This window comes from Myzus persicae, unplaced genomic scaffold, assembly GCF_001856785.1.
Source record: "Myzus persicae strain clone G006 unplaced genomic scaffold, MPER_G0061.0, whole genome shotgun sequence".
In the NCBI taxonomy this organism is placed as follows: Eukaryota; Metazoa; Arthropoda; class Insecta; order Hemiptera; family Aphididae; genus Myzus; species Myzus persicae.
The window spans coordinates 223,490-238,821 of NW_019103365.1; the positions used below are offsets into that span (position 1 = coordinate 223,490).

At 31.5% G+C, this 15,332-nt stretch overlaps 1 protein-coding gene across 1 annotated transcript in view; it reads left to right on the top strand.

Moving 5' to 3' along the window:
- LOC111034375 (fatty acyl-CoA reductase 1-like) overlaps nucleotides 1–15,332 on the top strand; it is a 33,961-nt gene that overhangs the window by 6,269 nt on the left and 12,360 nt on the right. The window contains exons 4-5 of the mRNA XM_022315564.1: nucleotides 1,985–2,130; nucleotides 11,377–11,486. Of these exons, the coding sequence (XP_022171256.1) occupies nucleotides 1,985–2,130; nucleotides 11,377–11,486 (256 nt within the window). The remainder of the gene's footprint in view (nucleotides 1–1,984; nucleotides 2,131–11,376; nucleotides 11,487–15,332) is intronic.

The window sequence follows — 15,332 nt, forward strand, 5'->3', positions numbered from 1 at the left end:
ACCGTCCCGATTCTCAATCACAAACTAAAACCAATTTTTAAAATCAAAACATTAAGTTGAAATAGACTAAAAGTCTATTTTTTTTATAAAAACGTCATCATCGTAAAATCTATACATTTATCGCTCAGCTCAAATTTCTAAACTCAAATCAGGTGTTGAGATCGAAATTTTCAATTTTAACGTTCCAATTTCAGCTACAATTTTAAGCTACCCATGTAATGTATGCTATTGTATAACAACATTAAAAAAAATTCAGTTATTTGAATTTCTAGGTCACGCATTTCATAGAAAAATCGAATTCATTCTTTTTACAAAAACAACATAAATAGGTACCTATGTACTAAAGTAATAATCTATTTGGAATTCTAAAGTTCGATATTATCGATATTGGTACCTACCCACCAGACTATCTGTTGATTTTATCAGAATATAATATATCGTTTAATTGAAATTTAAGTATACTGCTGTAATATTGGAAAATACTAATACTCATCACTGAAACCTGATTTGACCATCACGTCGTATTTTTCCTTTTACCTAATTATGTGTACCAGACTTTTTATACCTCGGACATTTTTACCGTTGACTTTTTAAGCTTTGGAATTTTTACACCTCGGGCTGTTTAGTAGTCTACCGGCAAAGTCGTATGATGTTCAACTAGATGCGTTACCATGGCGCCCGTAAATTTGAAATCACATACATTGCGACCCTGCGGCATTGTGTACTTACTATTTCGCACAATCTAGTAGGTACAGCCCTGTAAAATCCTGAAAATTCAATTTCGGGTTCGCGGGTAACGTTACCGCAGCACCTGTGTCGTGAAATTGAATTCTAAAGGTTTTTCAGGGTCGTAAAAAGTTGTACGAAATAAAATACACAAAATAAGTCAGGGTTGAAATTTGTTAAAAGTAATGGACCCCGGGTGCTGGGACGACGTTTCTTATGTATGTATATTGTATACGACTATATACATTTTGTGTAAATATTTAAAAATAGCACATTTATTTCTGTTCATGTGCTCATTCGTATATTTTACGTGTAAATACTTTAATACTATACAAGAGTTGTACTGAGAGGTGCTTATATGAACCATGATACATATGAACATTTTTTGGTGGCCAAGGGGTAATAGGTAAAATGTACAAACAATTCATCCACACCCCCTCCTTCACGAAAATGACCAAATCAACCCACTGATTGTGAAACACATGGAATCACGTTCAAGTCTTAGTAGCTATATACGACAATCACCGAGCGATCTAAAAACATGTTTTTCCCGCATGATAAACTTAAACCAAACATTGTAAAAAATTGAGTTGCACTGCTATTCTATGACTCGTATTTAATACCTCTAAACAAAAGTTGACTCACGGTTATTGATACCTCAACAAATATTTTAAAAAAAAGAGTAAAAATATTAGTAGGTATTACGCGCATATAACATTCACTAACATCTGACTCACTGTTTGGTTAAGAACGAAGGAAGGGGTACCTACAGGAGGACTATATCAAATTTAATTTTTTTATTTTTAATATTAAAACAAAAAATTTTTATACTATCCGTTTATCGAAGCGTCTGTAAATAAAATATAAAAAAAAAATATATAAAAACACTGTTCGGAACAAAAGTTATTTAATTAGTCGGGTCTTTCTGTTACACTTTGTACATTGGCCATAGCTATTCGCATGTACAAACGAGTATGATACAGCAAAGATTCGCCAATTCATCAATAGATGCGCATTATAGTATCAAAATATAAATTAATTTAAAATAATTTATAAAAAATCAAACAGATCGTAAACATACAGTAGGTACATTTACTGTCGAGCAAAGTGACGTTAAAATAATTGTCTGTGATCGTGTGAGGAGTGCGAAAAGGGTGGTGTCGGGCCTGTGAACTTTTCAAAATTCGCGCAACCCCAAAAAATATTGTTCTTGTCGCGTCGCCGTGGTCTGATACGATAAAACAATAATATGTTACAGGTATTGTTGCACGTGTCGACTGCGTATTGTAATTGTACCAGAGAACATGTCGAAGAAAAAGTCTACGAATCGCCAGTCGGTTGGCGAGAAGCAATCTCGATCGCTGAAAATCTGGATCCGACTATGAGCAGTATTCTAACCAAAAAGTAAGAGCCCATGTGCAACATAAACCATTATACCTACAATACCGTTATAATACCAGCTACCAGTGCACGACTCGGCCCCGTTACTTCTGCTGAAGAAAAAGCAGAATCCCCGCAAAGGAGGAATTTAAGTTACCTGACTTTGCGTTTATTTAGGTACCCAAAAAAGTTATTTTGTCAAGAGCGCACCAGTATTCACGTTGTCGGACAGTTGACATTTTCGGTGGTGAAGAGAAAAATTACTTTCAAACGAGCGCTCAAAAACTACTTTAGATACTCGAATACATTTGAAGTAATTTGGGTACTTCAGTAGTAGTACTGTCCCGCTACTTCGTGATTTTCACGTGTATATTATGGTTTAAGTAGGGGGCGGGGGGGTTATCGATTCCTAGGTTTTTATATCGATTCCGCCGGATATTTATTTATGGTGATTCCGCATTATATTAAACAGTAACCGATAAATCGTATTTATTTATTTTCATCCAAATGAAAACAATTCGAAACAATGTCGTGCACAACAGAAAATTGAACACAATTACAATGCATATAGTAATAAATTCAAATAATACAATTCAAATACTTGGTGAATGGTTTTTTTTTAAAAAATTGGAAATAAAAATCGTTACCCACATAGGTTAAGAGGACGCCACACCCGCATGTGTTGTCTCCGTCTTACAGACGAGTAACATACCGAATTTAAGCTCGGCATTTCAAGTTTTATGCCGTTAGCTTAAAAATTAGAGTGAATCAACCTATTATGAAACTTGATGATAAGAACTTTATCCGTGTTTTGTTGGAAGTATTTTACAATAATTCAGTTTTTAAGTGAGTTATGATAGTTTTTAATTTACATATTTTATTCTATATACAAGCATACCTCGCTTAAAAACTGAAGTATCGTTGAAAAACTTCCAACGAAACACAGATAAAGTTCATACCGTCAAGTTTCATAATAGGTCGATTTTTAACTCTAATTTTCAAGCTAACGGCACAAAACGTGAACTGCTGAGCGTAAATTTGGTATGTTACGCGTTTGTAAAACGGAGACAACTGCACATGCGGGTGTGGCGTCCTCTTAATATTGTATAGAGTTATAATTCGATTAAATTGTTTAAATAGTGTTGGACGCCAGTGTTATACAAGTGAATCTGCCTATCAAACGTTTTATCTAAAATAATCGTCAAAATCGAACACGATTACACATATACAAATATCATGGCATGTATTATATTCAGGGTTTAAAGCGGGGAAAAATTCCAGAGGTTACCGAAGTCTCCATATATAGTTTAAAGCATTCCATAAATCATTTTGTGTTAAATATGTCTAATGGTATAATATCCTGATTTGTCAAAGGGGACGCTCTTCAACCACCGTCAGAGGTAGGGATGAGTCCTCGCTCCTCCCCCCCCCCCCCGATCCCCTGATTATATTATGAGTTATATTATGCTCGTCTAATGATCTACCTCGGCAATGTGATTTTGTTACTAGCACACACCGCAGTCTGCAAACTACTGCATTTCTATTAGTACCCACATGGCCAAGGCAACATTTTATTGGTCCCATAACTTATTGGCTCCATAAGTTTTATCGATAGATAAATATTAAAAATCGTTGCACAAATGCAATTATTGTTTATAATTTTGAACTTCATACCATAGTGGTTCAAAGTGGTCCGATTATTTACGATTATGGTTCATTATTATTGATAATCAGAGCTTGCGCTATTGTGCAGTTGTGCATAAAATGTGCAGTTCTAAATATTTAAACGTGTAGTTCTTATTTAAATGTTGTGCAGTTCATAAAAAATATTATGATTTGAATTTTTAATAATTAATTTTATATTACGTCTATGAGCTTGTAACCATTTGACATTTTGATTTCTGAAATGATTAGAAATTATGATTAAAACATTGTTATAGTAAATACCTATTTATTTATGATTATCAAAAGATTAAAACTACGGGCATACAACGGTTCTAAAACTGTGGTGATAGTGGTGATACTGATGAAGAGGTTGTCATAAAAAATAAAATTTGATTAAAATTTGATTAAAGGAATTTGTTATTTTAATTGTTAATATTCATATATTATCACGTATAATATAATATTATTTAATATGTATAATAGTATGCATTATTCATTATGTGAGAGCGGAGCGAACATCAAATTTTTTTACTTCTGTAAAATAAACAGTTTGTGCGACTCTTATATTTCTTTAGCGCAAGCTCTGTTGATAATATATAATATCTCATTAGGTATTATGGTGAAAAGGTTTCGTCATTTTACTTTATTGATCCAATAAAACTTATTGGACCAAAATCGGCCCCATACATTTCATTGATCAAAAGTGACTAATGGTCGATAACTTATTGATTAGATAACTTCGTGCAGCCTATTTTAATTTTTGTCGATTCAATAACTACACTTAATGGACCAATAACTATTTATTGAACCAATATAGTGTTGTGCAACTGGCCCTAAATGTAATCAAGTATATTATAATAAATATTTAGCGGATTGATGGCGCACGCAATCAATGTGTAAATACTAAATAACTTAATCGTCCTAATCAATCAAAAGGCAGAAAATCTCAAACTTCGGAAGGATATAAATTCCAAAACTCTGTTACTTTTTTTTAACCATCGATCTTATTTCGTTAAATCGAAAAAAAAAATTTGAAAAACGTGCGGTAGATATTATCTAGCTTAAGTGACTTTGTTCCTTTATTTAAAATACAAGTTATTGTTTAATTTAAATTTTGTAATTTTTTATGGGACCATCGCCAACGACCATACCACGTTGAATACACCAGTTCTCGTCCGATCACTGAAGTTAAGCAACGTCGGGCGTAGTTAGTACTTGGATGGGTGACCGCTTGGGAACACTACGTGCCGTTGGCAACTTTTTGCTTTTTTGATAAAATTTTTTTTATAATTTTCGATAGGTATTTATAATTTTTATTTTTAACACTGAACCATCCATCCCTTGCCCTCGCCCTGCCACTAAAAAAAAGGAGACGGAATCTTATAAGTGCAACGGGCCGAAAATTTCTAAAGACGCCCCTAACTATCCATACTAATGTACTTTATAGGTACCTGTATAAAGCCATGAACTAAAAAGAGTAAAAAGCAATTAGCATCTGCCTTCTAGAAATATTGAGACGTTATTTTATTCAAAAAGTCAACTATAAATATTAAAAAAATATTAGTTTTAAACATAATATATCAGTACATTGTAAAATTTAACAAACCCTCAAAATCTTTCAAAGACAGGTGTGGTGAATACACAAATTTGGTTTTAAAATTGTATAATAAATTAAAAATATATTTTCAAAATGTCTATCTGAGTAAGACTCAAGTCAATACGTTGCAAAACGTTCAGGTGAATTTTTCTCAAAAAAAATTTCAATTCTCTCTCGTATAATACACCGTATATTAATATAATATTAAAATGGCACAGAGGAAAATTAATAATAAATATTGAAAACCACATATATAGATAAGAACGTTTAAACGATTATAGTCTCCGTGCTATTATTTTTAAAAAGAAATAATCTACTTGAAATTTAAAAATAAATCTCCTAATTTTAGAAATTTCAAGAAAAAAGAAATACAGTTTTATGATGTCATAACAAATTCAATTGTGTTTTCAAAATTACCATCCCAGTAAGACTCGACAGTACGTTGGAACGTCTATAGGTCTATTTTGCTAAAAAAAAAAAAAAACGAAATTGTGGAATAACCCTCAGAATACATCTTATTAATATAATGTGAAATGGTACAAAGTACAAATAATGAAAAATATTAAAAACCACACGCGTAGGTAGATACTTACACCACCGAGTAAGCCACGAAGCAACAAAAGATATATTTTGTACACTATTTCAGTATTATTTAACACTATATAAAGTGTTTGCAAGAATTTAAACCTTTTGGCAGAACCAAATTAGCGATAAAAAAAAATACCCAAATACATATTATTATAATTTCATTTTCAATTTTTTTTTCTTTATTAAAAAACCAAATCATAGGCATGGTGGGTCACGCAATATTGCGTTGTGTGGATTAAAATCATGAAAAAGAAGTAAAAACAGTACCTACCTATGTCGATATAATATTATAATCTAATATTACAATTTTTGTTTTTGAAAATTTATAATTCTATTAACGGCGCAGGTGCACATGGTGTATCTACTTACAAAAAATACATTGCTCGTTTTAATATTTTACATAATTACCGTAAAATAAAAAGTAAAAACAAAATAATATTTTAAGCTACGCCCTATCCGTTTACAAAAAAAGTTTTTTCGCAAACAAACTTCATTAAAACAACTCATGTTTAAACCAAACCTAGTGAATACATTAATAGATTTAGGAGGTGAATATTCTAGATTACTGAGAAGAGCATTAACAACGTAGGTATACAGTTTCATAAGAATTTTAATGCCAATTAATCGATAAGGCGCGTAAATTCTTAATTGGCTCGGTGCACAATTTTTTTGAAATATTCCTCATTCCACACGATTTGAAAAATTATATTTCGCTGGCTGAGAATGCGGAAAAGTTTCTATTATGAAATATCATACATCCATATTATATTGTTAAGGAGAGCAATTTATTTTTAAGTCTGATAGAAAATAGCTTTTTTAACCCATAAATAAATACAATTATTGTCAGATTCGTATTATGATAGGTACGACATTCGCAAACACAATAACACAAAAAAAACCTAAAAAAAAGTACATGAGAAGAAAAATTCTTTATTCATTACGACCTTTTTATTTTTTCAGCTAACTGATCTTATAGTACTATTTATTTATCAAAACAAAATTGAAATTAAAATCGATGACATTGTTTTTAGTTTCTTACATCCAACCTATATTAAATACTATTCAAAAAATACTGTACGCCATTGCCATGTTATTGTAATTTATATTTTCGAGTGAATAATTCATAGGCAACGGCAGACCGTTTAACACATATTTATTTTTTTTTTCAAACTTAAATGTCTAACTAACTAAATACAATTACATGAACGCCCCTCGGTCGATCCCCCGTACAAAGGTTGTAAAAAAATTGAATATTTTGTTAGAATGCATATCGGGGTAATCGTTGCGACGGATTGCGGAAATGATAGTAGTAAGACGTAAACTTAGCAGACTGACTATAATATTCATCTGGCATGTCCATGTCAAACCAGACGTCTTGAGGATATAGTTTCTATAATAATAATTTTAATACAAATCAGAAACATTCTCAACACAATATTTCTAGCACTTCCTTTTCCACTCACATTATGAATCGGTCATTGTGTACCAGTAATATGACTTAAAATAGAACTAGGTGTCTAGGTCAGGGGTCGGGAACCTGCGGCTCTTCGGAAAATTCCCACTAATATTAATTAGATACCTTTTTTTTTGTGTATAATTGTATTTAATTAAATAATATTATATTTGTATAAACAATAATAATAATGATGATGAATTAATGAAACAAAGTTGTTCTATACTTTCTAAATTTAAAACGTATCATTATGTTTTTAATGCCTACCAATTTTTCAATGAAATAATAATACTACATTCAATCTTAATGTTCTATAATATATTACAATACTAGGGGTTCTTAACCGGTGTTCCGTAGCCCTGGTATGGGCGTTCCCCCCCAGCAAGAAAAAAAAATGTTTGGTTTCATTGTCTTAACATTTTGACTTTTATGGACTTCCAAAACACAAAAGTATAAGATGTGTATAGTACTGTATAGTTTATTGGTTTATAGTTATTCAAAAAAAAAAAGTAGACTGCATGTTTATTTCAGTTAAAAATAACAATGAAATAATTCGTATTATAAAAGAACATTTAGCATTGTTAAAAGAAAAAAATCACGATGTACTCTATCCTAACAACTGAAACTAAAAAAAAGGTTGTTCAAACCTGCACGGCTCCCAGGACATCGTGGTTATGTAATTTTTCGAAAAATTTCTCCTTCTTGCGAAAAGGTTCCCGACTCCTGGTCTAGGTATATTCAAAATGTCAATATTTATTTGCATTTAACATTATTTACAATATCGATGTACAAAACCAATAATTTAGGTACATTTAACAGTATTAAGTATACAAGGTGTAACAGGTAGACATGACAAAAAAAAAAAATTGATACTAGTTCATTATGAAAATTGTATGTTTAATGAACAATTTGAGAAAATATACTTATGTCAGTAAATTCGCAAAAAGATTATTTTGAAAAAAGTTATTACCTACGTTTAAAATAAATTTAATCCGAAAAACTATTGACGTTTTAAAAATCCATAAAGATTAAACTACTTGACAAAACGTAAATAAACGTTTTTACCATCAAGACTTGTCTAAAAATGATATGTATAGAATAGGTTTTTTGAATTTTGTTACTATTATGATACATAAGCTGAGACCAATAGCAACCGTTTATAAACAAAAATTACCATCGTAAATCTCAAAATGTTTTCATTAAATTTTGAAATAATAAATTTAACCTATCTAGATAACTATGACTATTCTACAATACCTGAAGCTGGAAATTTACAAAATGTCGTCAAAGTGTCGGTTTGAAGTTTCAGAGATTAGCGTGGTCGAACATGGTGACAAGAGATTTTTAAAATATATACAAAGATAAAAAAAACAACTCATTTTGAAGCACGCCAATGATTAAAACCACTGTCTGCAGGCCTGCAAGTGGGAACGGCAACGATGGTTTTCAAAACTACGTTTAAGCTTAAGAGTTTATTTTTCGAAAATGTTAGGCAGTTACCATTTTTTTAACACAAGTGCAATTCGACACTTGTTTACTTAAGTTTAGGTAAAAAGTACAATTCGATCATCACCATATAATCATATATCACAATGTCGATAACTTCTCGAGCACGACATATTGTGGAAACTGTTGTGAATTACTGAAGTAATCGATACACATGTTATTATTATTATATTATTTCACTATTAATACTATTGTTGGATGACTACAAGTTGGTTCCCAACTACGGAATCGGTTCCCGGTTGTCAACAGGTGACACACAAATTAGAGCTTTCATAATGATAACACAATCATCATGTTAAAATAACTTTTCAAATTATTATTATAATTATATTAAATTCAACCCCAAAAACAATATTGCCTACACAGTTTATACACACTTAGGACAGTTTAGAATACCTAGCCATCTAGCCATCCAAGTATGGTTTAAAGTATTACCATAATCAGCCTATATAAATTATATGCGACTCATAATATGTATATTATGTCAGTGAAAATAATAATCAAGCCTGAGCAAATTTATGGTATTTTTTAATATTGAGCTTAGTTAATTTGATGGAAAATATTTTTAAAAGTTTAAAGTTAATAGTTGTCCTAGTTTGTTTTTTTCTAAAACTAATTTAAATCAATAGCTATATGGAAACTTACAATTCATTTATTAACTCGAGTTATTTAAGTAATTATTATAATGATTTGTAGCCAATACATAAATAGAAAGTAATATATCTTAAAATAATAAAAAGTAAATGTTTATGTATGCAATATACATCGTCAATAATAATTAAATTATGTTTGTTATTTATAAATTTACGTAACTTGGATTTTATTATAAAAGTAACTAGTTATTTATTAAGCTTAAATTTAAAAAAACCAGTTTGGTTAGAAATTAAGTTAATGAAAATTGAATCAAAAAATTAAAGTTAAAAAGTTAAATTAACTTTTTGACTAGTTTATGGCTTGATAATAATATCAATAATATGATATCACAGGTTGGTTGATTACAATAAATTATATTTTTTTTAAAATGATGTACCTACGTGTGCAATTACAACATATATTTTTAACGAATTATTAGTTCAAAATTTGTCAGTCATTTGATTTTTTTTATATTTCCACCAATAAACTTTTCTTTTTCTGCAATTTATTGGAGAAATTATATTCTGTTTACAAACTTTTCCAGACATCTCAAGACCTAATAAAATATCATCATAGATTATTGATTTGTATGTGTGGGGAAAAATTCGTACACTTCATTTGATCAGGGAATTCAATTCTGCATCACCCATATAATAATATTATTAATTTATTAGACATTTTTTTTCGAGTATTTTTTATGTACAACATAAAACTATATAAAAGGACGTTATTTCTGCACCATCGTGTACCTACAAAAATTGTAATTGACTCCGCTTTAAAATAACTAGGCAATTATCCTCAATTCCAAAACAGATTAACATACAATCATTAATCTTAAATCATAAATCATTTTTAATTATTAATAAATCAAGTTCGTTTAGATGGTTACATTTCTAGAAAGTTATTAAAATGTAAATAAAGTAAAATAAATGTATATTAAATAAGAAAAATTTTGTTTATCACATAAAAATCAGTTAGGTATATTTCTATCAAAAACAATAGTAAATTCCAACAGTTGAAGTTAAAAGTGTGGCGCAGATTACATAATATTCTATTTCGTTTTCTGTCGTGGCGGGAATTACAAGTATAATTATTATAACCTCCCGAATAGTTCCTCCCGTATTAGAACAAAAATTCGAGCAAGATCGACTGCACAATATTTTTCGTCGAATCGCACTCGCAGGACTGAAGAAGATATTGGGCGAACTGCGCCAAGAAAGATGTTTCGACAAAAATTTCGGGAAAATGAACTCGACTTAAACGTCCCGAGAACACCGATTGATTTCCCTTCCCGCTCGAAATGTGGCCGTTGTCATAGAAAACATCATTTGTTTGTGCCTAACCGCATATCATGTATTTTAATTTTCATACACTGTTCGATGGGATTTTAAATGCCCTCAACTCAAGTGCAATGCAACCCGCGAGCTTTATAATATTAAGGTATAAAGTGCAATTCGATCATCCCCCCCCCCTCCCTCGTAAATTAAAAATACTCGTAAAACGTCTCGAGCACACCACGGGAAAACCGTTGTGAATCACCCACCGACTGAAGTAGTCGATGGACGTATTATTATTATTATTATTATAACAATATCGTTATACCGGACTAGGGGTAGGTACCTACCTATACTACCTACCCGTACATAATATAATAATATCATATTGTACATTAATGTTTCTACCTACGATCATTTAAACTATAACGGTGACATAACGCATCGTCGTGTCGTCCACGCATAACATGAATTATAATATTATATAATGTATTATTACCGAAACGCCGGTAAATTATCATCGCATTAATCGTGTTTGTGTTGTTCCGTTGAAGGTTTTTAGGATCGTTTCCAAACACGTACACGCTGACGAAATTACTCGCCGAGCAAATAATTAACGAAGAACGGAACAACATACCGGTAGTGATATTCAGACCATCGATCGGTGAGTGTTCTCAAACTTCACATTATTATTATTATTATTATTATTATTATTATACCGCTACACGTCCAATATTGTATTGGATTCGTTCGAAAATAACAATTGTCGGGGTGGGCGGGGGTGAAAGATAAATATTTTTTGAGGCCGGGAAAAAAAGTGGACGCGAACGATGTAAAAAACATGAACTAGCCGTGGTGTTCAAATAAGGGCGGTTGTCAAAAGTCTTCATCAGACGTCGTCGGCATTCGGATCCAAATCCGCGTTTGTTTTAAAAAGAACACGAGGGGGGTGGGTTGTTAGCATCGACATTTTCCGTCGGGCCGTCTGTCAAAATGTTGAACGACATTATGCGCACTTTTGATTGTAATAATTTAAAATGGACGACGCGGAAAACAGTGCGAAGAATCCTCCCAGTGGAAGTACTTCACGAACGGGGGCGGGTCGAACTAGAATGTACAATGGGTATTCTTAAAACAATCAAGTTTTAATTGGTTTGCTCACAAATGTTCTGCCACTGGTGTGTGGAGGGTCATTTACCAGCAGTTATTAATGAGCTATATATGTGAATTGGCAATCAGATGTTTTGTAAGCAAACTAATCGAAACTTGATTATTTTAAGAATATATTAATTTACTCCATTTGTCTGTCCCTATGTTGTATTTTTTTTTTTTTTTTTTAATAAATATGAAATTTAGTAAGTCTGTAACATATTATATCCGCCGTTATGTATGTAATACAATATAAGGGTATATCAACAAAAATAATTTAAAATGGCATATTATATTCTCCATATATTATTATTTACACGAAATACCTACCACTTTATCTTTTTTCGATTTTCATCTATAAGTTCGGTAGAGACAGTCCTCCTAAGTATACAATATCTTTGTATTTTATTCATACTCTCCGTAATCGTTTTTGTATCATTCGAAAATAAACTAATACAAATATTCGAGTCACGTTTATAATATTGAAACGGATAAAACTCAAATATTTGTACTGTTTAAAATTGCATTTGAAAGGAATTATCATTTTAAAAGCATATTACACTCCCAAATATTACGACATTTTCTCAGAACATATAATAATTATATTATGCGCCGTATACAATTTATCCAAAATTAATATAAAATTATATACGAGTATATATATTATATTATATATATATATAGACGCTTGAACACTCGAGAAAACAATAAGCTAAATCTGAGTCGGTATTTTATTCGTCAAAATGTTAATTATTTTGCTTTTAGTTTTATGTGTTTGAATAAGTAATTGTGACGAGGCTGAGGCAAATTACCTGTTTATTTTTTTTTAACTCGTTAAGTTAATATTAAATTTAAAAAAAAATGTAAAGACCTATAGTTCAAAGTTCAATGTTACTTTTTTTTTTTACTCGTAAAAGCTACACTTCAATCGTTTTTAATCATACGCGATTCATAAATTATACGCCGTAAAGGTGCAAACGCTCAAACGAAAATGTATACTCTGATAGTGACGCATAACATACCCGAGGGTGGTTGGCAGACAAACAGTGGTCGAAGTGGGGGGGGGATACGGAGGGATGACATCCCTCTACTTTTTTGTATTTACATTTTTCATCCCTCTACTTATTTTGTCTAGAATAACGCATTCCTCCCAAGACTTGTGTTTTAAAATGAAATAATTATTATGATTTTTATATTTATTCCCATGTATAAGAAAACCTTTTATTTTTCGTATAGGCCGGGTCAGGAAATCTGAATTGTAAGGCATCCCTCCACTTATATTGAGCCATCTCGACCACTGCAGACAAAATAACAGAAGTTAGGTCGCATTCGACGGTAAAAATGCAGTTAGAACCCAACTGACAGTCGTTGATAGTTATTCCGAGTCGATTTATGAATATCTACATAGTTAATTGTTTTTAAGGCATCAGTGAACCCACGTCTCTTTAAACGTCTAATTGGCTTATCGGCAGGTATAGTGTTACTGTCGAGAGATTGGAAACTATATAATGCGTTTGGGTACGGTTATTGCAAGAATTAAATAATTGTCCATGGAAACGCACGCAAAGACGTTAAGTCGTCGCACTACGATTTTCATAAAACTAAAACAAAGTCTTGTATAGACGCTTCCCTACGTAGGTACACTCCAAAAAATAATAAGCAAAACTCAGTTGGCATCGTATCGATCAAAATGTTATATTTGACGATGTAATATTTGAATAAATAATTGCGACGAGTCTGAGATAGTCACGTATTTTTTTTTTTTTTTTTTGTTAATTCGTTAAGTTAATAGCTTAAAGTCACTTTTCTGTTTTTTTTTTTTTTTTTACTCGGAAAAGCTACACGTTTAATCGTTTTTAGTCGGTTACATTTTCCAATCAAACTTAATGTTAACAGTCTATGACATTGTAAAGCACAATGCGCAAATCGCATAACAAAACTATATGACGTATAGCTAGAGATATTGTGTACCTTGGAACATAGATACAAAAATGTATAGTCGAGACAATTTTAATTGGACAATTCATTGTAGAAAGAAAAATTGATAAAAAACAAAAATAAAGGAATTACATTTTGTGTCACAACTATATTATTAGTGATAGGTTAGGTTACTCGTCTGACTAATCTTCTGATAAACTTTAATCGAATAACGCGTATTGTAATTTGTAGGTAGGTATAAGTAGTGTTTTTTTTTGTCGACACACTTTTATACTATTACTTTTCAATATACGTTTGGCAAAAATTAATTCTCTGAGTTCGACATGCCTGGCTCAGATCGATGACTGACAATAATGTTCCTTAAATTATGCAATGATTTCGATGGACTGCCCTTAAATCCAAGCTGTCGCCGTCGAACTGGTCACAAACGATTACAATTTTGGCTGCGTTCAGGTTTTCGGTCTAATCTTCCGAATTTCGTTCTTTTATTTACGCTGATTGTGTCCCAGATTTTTATTTTTACATATTTTTGGACTGCGCCGAGCTTAGCACCAAAAGATTTACAACAAGCCTATACAACGAGCCATGTATTAGTTTGCATTATAAGGGTAGTCAGCGTCGGTCAAACGGGTAGGGGGTAGACCCCCTCATGACGTTTTATTCAATATTTATAATAACATAAATTATATTTTTAATGATCACGTTCTCTCAGAGTTGTCCCACGCTAATAAAATATTTCAAGCCCTCATCTTTTATTGGGCGGTTATTAACTCTCCAGTATTAACAACGTTCGTACAATATTACAACTGTATTATTATATAAAATCGTGAACTCAAAAATTTAAAAAAAAAAGTCAAATGTTTGAATTATACTAAATAATAATGTAAAGAAATGACTTTAGCCTGTGAGGTATACTATAGGGTACCATATAAAATCATTAATCGAATTGAATACACGTTTGAATTTTTAATAATAATACGAAATACAACAAATTTAAAAAAAGTTCGGGTCAATAAATTATAATAAACAATAAAACGATATTTCCTCCGGCCAAACATAATGTTAGGCGATAGTTTGCCGTATCTGGATTCTGGAGAATTTGCTAGTCTTAAAAACCTCTGTAACACCGCCCTCGTCTGTAATTCCACAGTTTGTATTTTACACATTTTGGGGCGCGTTTCGGATTTACAAAAAAAAAAAAAATGAAATCCCGGAGCGCCGTGAGTAGGTACAACACTTTTTCGTACCGGCTCAGCTATTTATTTTCGGAACGCAACAACTAGCGTTAATTTCCGGTTGCAATCCCCTCGGGTTGCGAAACACAACGGGCCCGGAAGGAACGTTTCCGTGTTCGTAACACAAGTATATTACGGGTAGGTACGATATGGGTACCTACCTACGCTGCTGTTGTAATAATAATGAA